The sequence below is a fragment of the Rattus rattus genome, chromosome 9 (genome assembly GCF_011064425.1).
Source record: "Rattus rattus isolate New Zealand chromosome 9, Rrattus_CSIRO_v1, whole genome shotgun sequence".
Classification (NCBI taxonomy): Eukaryota; Metazoa; Chordata; class Mammalia; order Rodentia; family Muridae; genus Rattus; species Rattus rattus.
In genome coordinates, this window is record NC_046162.1 from 95,250,261 (window position 1) to 95,265,340 (window position 15,080).

General features: G+C 50.2%; 1 protein-coding gene across 3 annotated transcripts in view; it reads right to left on the reverse strand.

Annotated features, from left to right (window-relative positions):
* Abr (ABR activator of RhoGEF and GTPase) overlaps window positions 1-15,080 on the reverse strand; it is a 195,890-nt gene that overhangs the window by 128,047 nt on the left and 52,763 nt on the right. The window contains exon 1 of one of the 3 annotated variants that reach the window (XM_032912344.1): window positions 13,004-13,355. The exons of the other annotated variants lie outside the window; for them this stretch is intronic. Coding sequence (XP_032768235.1) covers window positions 13,004-13,064 — 61 coding nt within the window. The 5' untranslated portion in view covers window positions 13,065-13,355. Of the gene's footprint in view, window positions 1-13,003; window positions 13,356-15,080 lie in introns of those variants that run through there. 3 annotated transcript variants of the gene reach the window in all.

Consider the following 15,080-nt stretch of genomic DNA (forward strand, 5'->3'; position numbering starts at 1 on the left):
GGAGAAGGGCCGCTCCGATCAACTGAGTAGAAGACCAGATGGTCTCTCATTAACCCTCTCAATGATGCACTACAAAATTAACAACCGTTTCTGCTCCATTAACACCATACTTGGCCTATCTTGGGGGGAAACGAAGGTGGGAGAACATGGGTTTATGTCTAGACAGAGACACTCATAAAGACCAGATGCCTATGTGGCTGCCACTCAGAAAAGAGGGAGATCCTGCGTGTCCCCTACAGAAGATTCCCCCAAGGCAGAAGTCACCAGCAGTGATTAATCACAATGCCAGGTCCCCTTTCACCCTTAAAACAGGAGCAACAACCTCCCGTAGAATGAAGTGTCTCTCAGACTCCTGTACTGAATGAAGGCTTGCTTGGTTGCTGGTTGACAGGCTTCTGGGAGGTGAATGAACCATGAGGGCTTTAAATTCAAGATCAGACTAATCCACTGATGGACTCAAAACTTGATGGCTTTTGGGAAATGGTAAAACGCAGGAGGTAGACCACCAGGGGTGTACCTCATTTCAGCTTCTCTCTGCCATGTTCTCTTACCATGTGCCCTGCCTCACCATGAAGGAGGCAGTACTGATGCTAAGGTCCTGTTCCCCAATTGATTCTTGATTTGCCAGTAAAGAAAAGCTGGGGGCTAATTGCTGGGCGGAAGGTACAGACAGAACTTCCGGGTCCCAGGAGGTAAAGGAGACACGAGGAAAGAGAGAGGAAGTTTCTGCCATGCTTTTGGAGGGAGAAGAGCACAGCAACCATGTGAGGCCTCGGGGGAGGGGAAGAGCTGGGGCCTGTGGCCACTACTACAGACAGGGATGTCTGACAGGGGTAGGAGGGACCAGCGTCCAGCAATTATGCCACGAAAGCAAGTTGTAAAGGAACAAACCATGTGTGTCTTTTGTCCAAGTATTCAAGAGAAGCCAGGTGGGAGCTGGTAGTGCAGCCCACTTCCCAGAGCAAAGGCAGATAGAGCAAAAGGGAAGCCGGGTGGGGGCTGGTAGCACAGCCATTCCCAGAGCAAACACAGTAGTAGCATAAAACATCACTTCACGTCCAGAAACTGGAAGCCAAGTGGCCAATGGACTGAAGCTCTGAAACCTCAAGCCACTTAAAAAAGATATTTATGTGGGGACTGGAGAGATGGCTCAGAGGATATAGTAGCTGCTGTGTAAGCACAGGAACTTGGGTTCAGATCTCCAGCATACACTTAGAAAGCAAACTGAGGCGTCATGCACATGTAACCCTAGCGATGGGGAGCAGAAACAGGGATCCCTTGGGACTGGAGAAATCCCATCTAGCCAATCAGTGACTTGCAAGTTCATTAAGAGACCCTGCCTCACCACACGTGTAGTGTAGGCTTTTAATCACAGCAGTCAGGAAGCAGAGGCAGGCAGATCTCTGTGAGTTCAAGACCAGCCTGGTCATGAAGCAAAATGTTCGGCTTATATAACGGCTTTGCAGTCCCTGGACTTAACACAGCACTTACCAGTACCTGTCTGAAAAACTAAGGTTTAGTGCCATAGAGGAAGACACCCGATACTAGCTATCAGTGTGGGGTGTGTGGATGGCACATGCACACACCCCCACACCCCCATCCCGTTGCACACACACTGAGGGGGAGTATCTATGTGAAGTGTTTTGTCACAGAGAAGATAGACTGATTGACACACTGTGAGGATTAAAAGAGATCACAAGTGTGAGAATGTTAGCTCAAGTCTATTTTGGGAGGGGGGGGGCATTGCAGGAGGATTCTTAAGACAGGGTCTCACTATGCAACCCTGACTGGTACTCACAATATAGCCCAAACTAGCCTTAAACTCTGTGAAATCCCCTACCTATGCTACTATTACAGGTGTTTGCCACCATGCCAATCCAAGGGTTATTTTTACTTGCCCAGAATCTAAAGTGGCTATTCCTAACTTGTGGGTCTCTACCCGTGGGAGGTAGGGAGGTTGTCATATATCAGATATCCTGCATATCAGATATTTACATTAGAACTCATGACAGTAGCAAAATTACAGCTATAAAATAGCAACGGAATAATTTTATGGTGGGGGGTGTCATTGCAACTTGAGAAAGCGTATTAAAGGGTCACAGCATCAGGAAGGGTAAGAAGCACTGTTCTAAAGGAACAGAAAGGGTCTGACTTGGTTCAGAATCTAGTCAGCCCTCTCTGGTGAGCATAAAGGATTCTGGGTACTCTCACCCAAATGATGTCCCGTGAACCAGCAGTAGCACAGCAAGTGTACCTGTCAGAATGCATAGACTCTGGTCTCATCTAAGACCTACTGAATAGAGCTCAAATGATCTCCAGGAGGTTCCAATGCACAAAGTAAGAAGCTATCCCAGGCATTTGGTCCTAAGCAAACCATCTCTTTTCCTCTCTGTCCTGGCTACAGGAAACACTGGGGGTAGATGGAAGTAGAAGGCAATGCAGAGGGGTCATTTGCTAGCGTCTGCCTGCTAGTCATAATGCATGGTTAAGCCCAATCACACGTTAAGAAAATCAACCTTCCATATTTGTAAGGAGAAAAGACCCCAACTGGAACCAGCATGTCTTTAACGTCTCTATCCTCTGTCTCCCTCTCAACAATGAAGTGAAAAGGTCCAAAATTAGAACCTCCCAAGAGCAACAATGTTGCAACTTGCACTAATAATTCCACGGAGTTTTCAGTATGTTTACTTGTAACCTTTTACTTACTACAAATGCAGCATTTTTCATTTGTTTCCTAAGTAAGTCATACCTTAAAACACTAAATCAAATGGAAGAAAAACATTAAGTCTGTAATACCGGGGCGAATGTGGCAAACCCTACGGCAGCAGCACATTAATGACCGCAGTCGGCTGAGTTATTGCTCCCCAGCTAATAAGAATCCTTTAATATCAGTGCCATTACTTTGTTTTAAACACTGTCGATCATGACCAACACTTCTGTTCCTTATTTAAATGGGGAGGAATGGAAAGGAAAGGCTAGGAGGGTATAAAAATATGAATTCACTGTGAATTTGCTAGAGGAAGGACAGTCAGTGACGGAATATGAACAGTTCTGTGAGTTTTTTCCCCAGTTTGTGTAATGCACTGGCTCACAGCGAGAACAGATACTTTATGTAATGGCTTTAGAGTCCACAGAGTTGGCAAGTCACTAAAAGGAACGGTGAGAGGGTCAGGAAGATAGCTCGGCTGGGAAAAGTACTTGTGCTGCAAACCTGATTATATGGGTTCAGACCTCTGGAACCCATTTAAAAGTCAGACACAGGGGCTGACTTGTAATTCCAGCATGCCCTACAGTGAGGGGGAGACACAGAAGAATCCCCTGGAAGCCCTGGGGCCTGCTAGTCTGCAGTCCAGAGCAGCTAGCCTGGAGTACCAAGCACGGTGACAACCAGGAAGGACAGGGTGGAGGGTGAAGACAAAAGCCAAGGTTGTCCTGACCTTACCGACCTTACCCAACACCTCCCTCACCCACCTATCCACACTACGGTATATGTGCACCCTCACATCAACACACACACAAATGGGATGTATATACACACACACACACACACACACACACACACACACACACACACTATTCATCCCTTAAGTACTTAAAAAAAACAATCGTAAGGGTATAGAGCTGACTTTTTCGGTCAGGCCACCCATGAGCAAATTCCTTTATTAATGCTACATCCAGACCTCCCATAACTCCCTGGCTCTTCTCTGCTGACACATAAGGAACACACAATGCCACAGAACACTAAATCGTGGGTATTCCCCAACCCTGCTTTGCTCCCTCAAATCACTGTTTCCACCTTCACAGAGCAACCCCGTGGAGACGCACCAGAGGGAGGGTGTATTTTGGAGGAATGGACTCCATCACTAGGGCCTGCTCTCCAGACCTCGAATCACTTTTGGAGTTGGCAGCTTTAGAGTGGGGTCTTCCCAGAGACTCTGCTCCCTCAGAAGAATATGAAGAGAGTGGCAGGAAAGGACAGGAAGAGCAAAGGAAAGCTCTGGGTGGTTGAGGGGCAGGCAGCCCCTGAGCAAGGCTGAGTCTCTGCGGGCTACAGTCTGGAATCAAGTGGGGGAGGGCTAGGAGGCAGGAACAGAACAGGACCCCAGGAAGAAGGCTGCTGCAGAGTGGTGGAAGAAGAGGGCTCAGGAGGGAATAATATAAGGCCTTAGGAGCAACTGGAATTCTGTATGTGTCCCCATAGAAAAACACGTGCCTGAGATGCAGGCATCCCTCTATCCCTATACCCCAGCAAGCAGAGGTTCCTAAAAAAAAACACTGCTGAGTCAATACAGGATGTGAGCTGTCCTTGAAATTTTGAACACCAAGGGGAAGAAAGAGACTGGGACTGGTAAGCTTTCCCCCCCCCTATTCCATGTGCATGAAGGGGGAGGGGGAGGAGGAGGGGAGGGGCGGAAGGGTGGGGGAGGGGCGGAGGGCGGTGCGCTGCTGCCTTCCTCCTTTGATTTCTGCTCGGCCTTTCTTCCCTCTGCTCACCACACACAAACCCTTTGTAACATAAGGCCTTTAGTCTTATCCAGGCCTTTTTGGCCCTAGCCAAAGGCGGGTAAGGGTCCGAGTCACCAGGCTCAGTCTTTCCCTGAGGTCCACCACCTCAGTAAGAGACTCCCTGGGCCTGGGGACTTCCATGGATGTAGAAAGTGGGGCTGGAGGCTACTACACCTGAGTCACATCACCCCTAATTAACATGCTGCACCGGGTAAATTTAGACATCAGCCAGATCTCCATCCAACAGGCCCTGGGCCTGGGCAAAGAACCTTGGTACTCGGTGGCCTGATTTATGGCTGAGGGCTCTTTATTCTCCTTCTGGGGCTGTGGAGGTGAATTTTAAGAGGTCCAAAAGCAGGGCCAGCACACTGTGGCTCTGCCAAGTCCTCTCTTCCAGTTCCCACTTCTTTACCCCTATCCCCAAGTGCTCTGAAAACAAGGCATTAAGTACACCCCAGCCCCACCTCCAAGCCTAGATTCATGGCCTGTCAGTCTCTCTCCCTCCCCTGCTCCCCCTTCTCATTACCAAGTATCATTTCTTGCCAATAACCCCCAAAATGGGGTCATGCAGGGATATGGGCTCCAAATATCCTCCCTTGGGGGAAGAGGAGCCATCCCTGGGAAAAGGCAGCCAGTCGGTGAGGCACATAAAGAATCCCTAGAAGATGAGTCACTCACCATGGAGAAACAAGAATCAGTCTTGGTAGTACTTGCCTATAATCCCAGCTACCTGGGAAACTGAGGCAGGAAGATCAAGGGCTTAAAGTCAGCCTTGTCAAAGAGTCCGGCTCAAAATAAAGAGCACAAAAGGGCTGGAGCCCAGCAGTGGGGGCGCACACCCTGAATCCCAGCACTCAGAGGCAGAGGCAGGGGGACCTCTGAGTTTGAGGTCAGCCTGCAGTACAGAGCAAGTTCCAGGTCATCCAGGACATCCAGGGCTACACTGAAAGACCTTGTCTTGAAACAGCAACAAAGGGTGAGGGTTGGGGTGGGGTGGTAATACAGCTCTGTGGTACAGCACTTGCCTAGCACACATAGGCCTTAAATTGAACCCTCGGCACCGCCACCACCCCATCCATACACACACACACACTCCAGAAGAAAATCTTCACAGTTGTCACACTGGTCGGCGATAACCAGATCTATGCAGTTCAGTGAAAGGGCAGCTACTGGTCCCTCACTGATCCACTGTGGAAAGTAGAGCATGTTTTTTAGGGTCAGGCTAACTTTATGTTCCACACCCAGTGCCTCCTCCAGCTTGCCAGCCTCCAGCTAATCCCTACCCTCCAGGTTTCTCCCTATCACACAGAGGTTCTCCACCTGCACATGAGTGAAGGCTTAGAAGAGCAGTGGTGACACTCGACACTCCTTTGCCAGGGCTGGCACACAGTAGGTGCTGGAAAGCATTGTGGTATTGACATTCGGTAGGAAGCTCGGTGGTCACTGGAGTCAGAGCGGTGAGATCTGGTCAAATGCAAGCTGAATCTCTCAGCTCCTCCCTGTTCTCGTCTCTATCAGGAAATGATAAACAAGTACCTACCTGTCTGGGGGGTTTTAGAGATAACCCACAGAAAACGGCTAGGATGTCTGGCACATAGTAGGGCTAATTAAATTGTACATTTTCTTTACTTCTTTCTTTGGGTTTTACTCACTAGTCCAGGTTATCCTGGAACTCACTATGTAGCCCAGGCTGGCCTCAAAACCATGCTGCAGTTTTCAGCTGCTGGGTTTGCAGCATCCACCTCTGAAGTACGGTTTCCCATAGCCCAAGCTCCCTAGACAGCTAAGCATGAACCTTTCAGTCCTCCGGGATATCACCACACCCAAGTTTTGTGGGGTGCTTTGGCTTTATCCCAGGCCTTTGTGAATCCTAGGCAAGCCCTTTACCCACTGAGCTACGTCACCAGCCCCGACTTCCAATTTTGCTAAAGAAACCAGAAGGCTAACGAGATGGTTCATTAGGTAAACATGCTTGCTGAACAGGCTTGCCAGCCTGAGTTGAACCCCCAGAATCCATGAGAAATGTGGCTCCATAAAGCTGTCTTCCAGCTTCCATATGCAAGCACGGCACACATACCCGTATACATTCACAAGCACGGCACACGTACCCGTATACATTCACAAGCACAGCACACGTACCCATATACATTCACAAGCACAGCACACATACCCGTATACATTCACAAGCACAGCACACGCACCCGTATACATTCACAAGCACAGCACACGTACCCGTATACATTCGCAATGCACACGTGTATTCAGTTTATTTCCTCAAATGGAAAAATCTAATTTCCCTGAGTCCAGTAAGATTCACAGATTATTTTTATTGGAACATGTAATCCGGGGAACCAAGGAAGAGGTTTCTCTTCAGAACTCCTTTTTTTCCTGAAGAGGCCTCCACTAGGTGCCATCACAGAACACATTGCCAGCCTGACATCAAAACTTCATAAAGGGGCCTTTTTTCTTAAAATTATTTATTTCTTCAAGGGAGAGGAGAGGAGAGGAGAGGAAAGGAGAGGAGAGGACAGGAGAGGGGAGGGGAGGGGAGGGGAGGGGAGAGGAGAGGAGAGACTGGGTTGGGGTGGGGGAGAAAAATGCTCAGGATAGCCAACAATATCCACGGTATCTGCAAAGAAAGAAATCGGTTGGTGCTGTGTTGATGTCCCCTCCCCCCCATCCAGGGAGGCAACTAAGCCTAACTATGCCGCATCTTTATGCTGTGTAATCTCGATCCATTAAACTCTGACTGCTGCCTGGGAGGTAATGCCCAGGAGGAAGAGGTTAGCCCAGCACACTAACAGGATCAGCCTTTCAATCCCATGAAGATAATTACAGCCACATCCTTCCCCAGAAGCCCCAAGCAAACCCACAGGTCCCTCATCAATCCTAGGCTCCCCAGGTACCCAACCCCTTCTGCAGACCTTGCTCACTTAACGCAAAATGACACCTCCGTGTCATGTGGTCTAAAGGGACATAAAGGCCTAGGAAGAGGGGATTGGACTTGACCAACTAGGTCACTACAGAACTCACTCCAGCTAGCCTCATCTCCAAAGGTCAGGTAACCTTGATGTTTTCTAAACAGCCCAGGAAGCCAGATTCATCTCTTGTTCTGCTGTGTGGTGGAGCAGTAAGAAGAGAGGATAGCAGTTAAGCACAGGGCAGGAATCTGAGGGAGACCAAAGTGGATCTGAATAGGGACTAGACAACTGGTTGCCCCAGCTACAGAAAGTCACAGGACCATTAGAGATACCACCTCAAAGGGCTCTTTCCAAATGCCTTGGAGGACACAGGAACAGGATCTAAGCATCTGTCATCAGCTTCCAAATGGGTATTATACAGTCAGCCCACTGCCCTGTTTCCTTTTTCCTCCCTACTTATAAGATCTAAAGAAGGTTTTACCCAAGATTCAAAACCAACATAAGACTCCTGCTACCAACCATGGGTCCTCAAGGCTCCAACTGACTAAAATCTGTCCTGAAGAAATACAAGGTTGAGACAGGCTAAGTCACACAGCAAAGCAACCAAGAAGGACTGGAAATACGGCTTATTTAGCAGAGCCCCTATACAGTATGCATGAAACCCGGTTCAGATCTCCAGCACTGTATAATACCTGTGTTGGGGGGGAGGGGAAGGGGGTTAAGAGTTCAAGGCCAGCCCCAGACAGGCCTACATGCACTCCTCATTCACAAATCCAGGCAACCCTCAGAGAAAAGTGCTAAGTCGCTGAAAGAACACAGTGGGCCACACCCCCACATATCATCTTATCCCACCATAGCCAAAGCCTCACCTGAGGTGCAAGAAATGGGTTATTCGGAGCCATTTGAAGCCTAGCTCCAGATTTCCCCCAAAAGACTCAAGCCTAGTCAAACAGCTGCAACACAAACGTAGCAGAGAAACCTTCCAATCACAGGCCCTGGCAAAGCATAGGACTCCCCTGGAGGGTCTCAAAATTCACTACATACTACTACAATTACCAAACACACATGTCAGGAAACTAATGAATGGGCCAGATAATGTGTTTCTGGGATTTCTGGTGGAATCAGAAGTTAAAGGAGCCAAAAAACACAGGAGAAAAAAAAATATTCTCTTCCTCTCAGACTCACACCACCGAAAGCTACTGAGGCTTTATGCATGAGCTACTAGCTAGGTACAGTGGGCAGAGCCGTCAGAACATTTGCGCAGTACTCTTGCTATCAGTGTGCTCATCCCAGGTGTAAGGCTCACACAGAACCTGTTCAGTAACGAGACTGTGACGAACTGGACAGCCAGGAAGTTCAATGGCACACCTTGTCCTCAAAGATGTTAACAGAGATGCTACTTTACAGAAGTAGAGTGGGCACAAGGACGGTACAGAATCATGCCAGGGTATATACCGTGCCTCAGACAACAGCCAAGCACTCCACCCTGCTCCCAGAACAAAGGCAGAATGGATTTTCTCAACATCTTCCCCGCTGTCTCATCAACCCCCAAGACGTAACTTCTAGCCAATTCCCCACGAATGTTCCCAGCATTCCTTCCTTTTTCCAAATAACAGCAGCAATGGTCATAACAAAAAAAAAGTTTTATTGAACAGATGACCTAATTATTCTGTCAGTCCTACCTCTGAGACTCCAACTGTCATAACAGTTAAGGACTGGTGCTGATGAGAAAGAGTAAATTAGTATTCGGCAGAAGAGAACGCCCACCTGCAGGTGTTGGCTGGGACATAAGGAGCAGTCGGATGGAACCTGGCTGAGGGAGCTACTCTGATTACACTCGGTGCTAGCAGTTTGGTCCTAGGATGCACAGTGAACACAGGAGCAGGACGAGACACTGAGATGGGCTCAAGGTGATCTGGAAATGGGTTCTTATCCCACAGCCCTTGGCATACAGGCTGAGTCTATAGGGGGCATAAGAATATCACAACAGATAGTCTTTGAAGGCTACTGGAGTAATTGATTCTATAAGGTGGGTTTCTTGTTAACTACAGATGGTCATGTTCTGCCTTCTACAGAACCCAGGAAACCACAGGGTCTTGCTTGACCCAGTAGGGTAGGTATGTTTGAGATCTGTATGGTATTGCTTGGGATAAAGGAAGTCAAAATGGCAAGGGACGAGACCTGAGAGGTAGCCCTGTGCCTCCCTTTTAGATCAATCTAGAGCACGCACTTAAAGGTTTCCCATCTGAAGAGGAGCTAAGTGATGAGGCTGCCTGGTACGCACATGTGTCTTAGCTCAGACCTGCTCAGACGCCTGCTTCCGCTTGGGAGGGACAGGCAGGGTTTCAGAGTGTCCTTGTGTTTGTGCTACTTCACAGAACTTAATTTAGTCCAGACTCCCTCCATGGTACAGCAGAGAGGGTAGCAGTGTTTAGCAGAAAGGGTGACTGATTAAAAGGCATAGAGGAATTATGAGAGAAAAAAAAAAAAAACCAAAAACAAGCCCACAGAGACTCAAACCAGGCACTGGGAAGGAGTCAAGACAAAGCGTTGAGGAAGGACCGTTATATCCATTATTACATCTACACGGAAAATGGGAGGTCAAGAGGCAGGAGCTGAGGTGGTTGTACCCTCAGCTGCTGCTTCAGGCTATTGGGGCCAAGAACCCTGTCCCAATCAGTTCCAGATCACAAGGGCAGCTGGGATCTACCACTTCTTCTGACAAATCTCCATGGCCCAGCCATTTAGGACTCCACTACACATAGAGGGGATTTACTGCTACCACCTTTGCAAGGAGTGTGTGACAACCACCAATATATCTACCATCAGTGCACACCTTCTGGCACAGCTGCAGACACCAGGGAGAAGAGGCCAAGGACTCCAATGACAAGAAGTCGAGAGGAAGGGTTGGCGGTTAGCTGACAGGAGTAGAGAGCCACTACTAGGTTAGGAGGGAGCCTCAGTCAAGCTGGCATGGACTACAAAAGGATGCCCAAGGTCCTACAGACACAGAACGATATGGTGTCAACGTTATCAAAACCACTTACCCTGCTGGATCATTTCAGGGCAACCACTGAGGAGAGTTCTGTATAGAGAGGTACTGCCCACCGCATGATAGGATAGAGTCTTGAGTAAGCTCAGACATACTGGGGGACACTCAAGTCCTCCTCGGTGGCCAGGGTATATGATCTGAATTCCCTCTGTCCTTTATTGGCTATGTGATTTTGACTAAATTATTTAAGTGTATTCAACCTCCCTTTCCTGATCTGGAAGAGTTCTGAGGTTTGGAAATAAGAGGTAGAAAGTACCCAGCACAGTACCTGGCACACGCTCCACAACCTGGAAAAGCTGTGAGTACTCTTACAGAAATGTCATTCACACTGAGCCTCTATAACTGAATCGCTTCACATCTCTAGGGAGTCTCACTGGCTGCCACGCGTACCCCGTTTACAATTCCTGGATCTAGCATTCGTGGGGACCTGTGAGTTTGGTAAGCAAAAAGCTTCCACGGAGGCAGAGGAACTGCCCCTAGGAACCACAGAACCACACTGCCAGGCAAATGACAGCCTGGGTATTTGTTTAACTTAGGTTCTTGTCAAAAAGAAAACTTGATGGCTAACAGCCCAAATATGACTGCATAAAAAACTCCCCAGGAAGCCTTCTGTTACAGACTCCCAAATAAGCCATTCCAGAAGCAAGGCAGGGATTCCGTACACTATGTAAAGTCCGTGTCCCTGCCCACCACCTCACCCTCCAGCTGCCCCAGGGTCTTATAATAGGTTAGATGCCAAGCTGTCAACGTGAGGACTGGTTTATAAAGCACCCCTAAAGAGGCCCTTGGCCTAATTCCCTTCTCTGACATTGCTCTAGTCAAGAATTCTCAAGGCAATTTTGCTTCCAACTCCAGGCTGGGGCTGGGGACTTGGATGATCAAGTTATAGAATTATCTTTAGTAATATAGAGAAAGCCACAAATTGCCTTCCATAGGATTCTATGCTTTGGGAAATAAGGAAATCAGGGATGGGTTTTGCAGAGAGCCAGAAATATCCAAGAGCACAAACTGCAGATGAATATGAGGCATTGTTATGACTGATTTGCAAGAGCACAGCTAAGCAGAGGTCACTAATCCGTCCTTTGAGTCAGGAGCTGATCTGCAGCAGGCCTCTTAACAGATGTGTGTCCCCATTTGCACAAACACACATGTGTACACACACATACTCCCCACAGCTGTGAATCCTGACCTTCACCCAACCATGCTGGCCTCTACTGGAAAAGAGCAGATGGACTGGCTGGGTTTGGCCAGGATGGACACCCAGGGGAACCAGATTTGCCTCTTTGATGTTGAAAACCCAAAGCAGAATGAACCATCACAAGGAGAGCTCCTGGGAGAAGGAGGGGGTAGAAACTGGGATAAGAGGCTGGGTAGAAGATATTAGAAGTACAGGCCCAAAGGGAGCAGAGGGCAGAGGCAGCCCCCAAAGGGATGCAGAGGGCAGAGCCTGGGTGTTGGGTAATGCAGAGACTCCAAGGCAAGGCCTCCAAGCTCAAGACATCATGTCCTCTAACCTCTGGAATATGACAGTTAATAAGGAACTCAAGCCAGATTGACCCTTAAAAATGTCCTTGTTTTAGACATCTAATGTTCAGTCACTACCTAGCCGTATCTGCCTCTGGGCTAGGGTGTGCTAAAAGAGAGTGGGAGAATTCCCAGCATTTCCATAGGTAAGAGCAAGTCCACCGTCTTTCCTGGAGGCCACCAGGAACATCTCTCTACACCACAGAATGCCAATGAATTAAAGAGGGGGCGGGGAGGGCGACACGGGCAGTGCCACCTAGGCATGGAAGGGGTGGTGGGAATAGTTCCCATCTGAGTAAGTCCCAGTGATCAACTACACATCCCCCAGGCAGTACAAGAGCAATCACATGATCATGGCTGATTTGGGAACGAGGGGGTGGAGTACCGGAGGGATTTTTTCCCCCCTTCATTTGCTTTTCTTGGGGGTGGTGGTGGTAGTGAGGAGAATGGGGGCGATGATGAGGCTGGCAAGGAAGACTGCTGAGCTAGGAGGTTGGTTCTTTCATCCAAATGGCCCCCACAGAGATTCGTACCTACAGTCTGTCTCTTCCAACCTGATCCCAACATCAATCCGAATCACACACCGGAATGCCCGAGATAGTAAACTAGAAAGAGCCAAAGACTTTTCCCAAAATGGCCTTCCTGCTTCAATGTGAGGAATAAAGCTGCCAATTCTGAAGGCCAAGGTAGAGCCCTAAAAAGGACGCTTCCCACTCTCAGAGCGTTAGAGTGCTGGGTTATACAACAGGTGGGAGGGGTGACACAATCCCCCAGCCCCGGTCTGTTTAAGTCTCCCCACCCCCTTTAAGTCTGCTTTGAGGACTCCATACCGCTCCTCCTCCTCCTCCTAGCTGGCTGCACACCTGGCGGACCATGGCCGCTAACACTCGCCGGTGCCCGGGTGCACCTGGGACCCCGAGGGCAACAGGCTCCTCAGAGGGTGCAGGGTGTCCGTCTTACAGCCCCCGTCCCCCGCCCAGCGACCCATGGGCACACGTACTGCTGTAGAGGGTGTCGATCCAAGAGAGGCGCGGCAGGCCCCGGTGGCTAAGCGGCTCCATGCCGGCGGCTCCGTGCGGCAGAGGCTCCTTGGTCAGATGGGAAACCCGACCCTCATCGCACAACAAAGGAGGGAGGGCGCCGGCGGGCGGGGTGCCGGGAGGGGCGGCCAGACTCGGTGGTCGAAGTTGTGGAGCTTAGGGTGGAGGCGGGAGAGCCAGGGAAACAGGTAGTAGGGAGGAGCAAGCCGGAGCTGCCAAGGTGAGGACAGGGGAGCGCCCCCGAGAGCTCAGTGCTGAGCTGTGGCAGTCTCGGCGAACCCGCTGCGGATCTGGGAGCCGCGGCCCCGCAGCCCGCGCGCCAACTAGCAACTTCCCCGGGGCTGCGCGGCGCCCGGGGCGGGGGGCGGAGGCGGCAGCCAATCCGCGCGAGGCTCAGCGCGCCCACCCCCAGCCGCAGCGGGCCGGTGGGGTGTGAGAGCAGCCCGCAGCCCCACCGACGGCCTCCAGCCGGCTCAGAGTTCCCGCGGGGTCTCCGGGCGGCGGCGCAGGGCCAGAGGCTCCCCTCCTCCCCCAGTTGGGCTGAGCATAAATTCTGGCAACCCGCAGACTAGGGAAACCTATGGACCCGCAGGGGTGACATCACCTGCCACCCAGGATCTCTAAGCACGATTTCGGGACTGGTGCAGTTGCCAGGCCCCACCCCTAGACAAGCATGGGCAGCACAGCGTGGCCTGGGTTAACGTCCTGCGCCCCGCTGGAAGGCTGGGCCACCCAGGGATTGTTTTCTTACCAAACCTTGATCTTACAGTGCACCCGTTCCCCTACCTAGGGGGGGCGGCTGAAGTAAGGCGGGACCACTGGGGTCAGGGTCATCACTGGCATCAGAGGAAGGACCTATCTCTCACATGTGCCCCTTTAAGGCAGAGAGACAAATCAGGGTACAGAAGCCCCAACTGGACTCTCCCAATTCCTCCAGGAGCCCTCTGGCAATCCCTTGGCCTCTGCACAATCACACAGGAGTTGAAGGAAGATGGAGGGTCAGATGCCTCAGAGAAACAAAATTCTAAACAGTGACCTCAACAGCACTGAAGGCTTGGGAGTGGGGGAGTGACAAGGGACCCATGGCAACTTCCCCAACTTCCTTGAGCCAAATGACTTGGAGACAGAACTGGACTGAAAGGAGTCAGGTGATGGTGGTCCAGGGCAGCAGAGGCTGCAGCCTGTTTCCTGAATTCCCAGGGAAGGAGGCAATCAAGTCCACCAAGGAAGACCTGGGTTAGACCTTTCATATACTAGTATAGTGGCATTTCTAATAATGGAACACTTCCCTTCCCACAGCTTAAGCCCTTTTTGGGCTCCAGCCATACAGAGGTTAAGTTCCCCTATTACCTCTAAGGATGATGGTGTGGTTAGTACCCACAGGGGCTTCTCCTCATCCCAAACAAGCACAGACATTTTGAGGGGTAGAAGCAAACCCTCACCTATAAGGAAGTTTGTACCCAGCCTTGTAAACTGCCCAGCTATCTGGACACTGGCCTCTATAGATGCTCAAGAAAAGCTAGCCCAGACGCAGGGGGCAGGAGAGAGGAAGAGGGGCGCAAGGAGGTTTAGGATATGGGGTGTGGAACAGTCGGAGGGCGGGCTGGGAGCGGAATAAAATCTGGAGTGTAAAAATAAATAAATAAATAAATAAATAAATAATTTAATTTTAAAAAAAAGAAAAAAGAAAAGCTAGAGGCCATTGATACACAGGATAGAGCCTCTGGGAGGCTCAAGGGTAGATGCTCTTGTGTGGGGGAGCCCCCACAGGTGGCTGCAGCAGATAGAGGCCCTCCTGTACCCCTTTAGCACTCATGACCCCAGCCCTAACTCAAGCTTCTGGTTCTGTGGCTTGCTGGCAGCTGTTACCCTCCCTCTCCACCGCCCCTGCCTGGCATATAAAATTGGGAGGGCCAAGCCAACACCTGGAGCATGGCAAGGGAGGGGGCTGTGCATCTCCAGCGAGACTATCCAGAAATAGAGTTCCGGGTGGGAGAAGGAGCAAGCAAGCTCTCTGAGGAAGCAGACAGAGAAAGG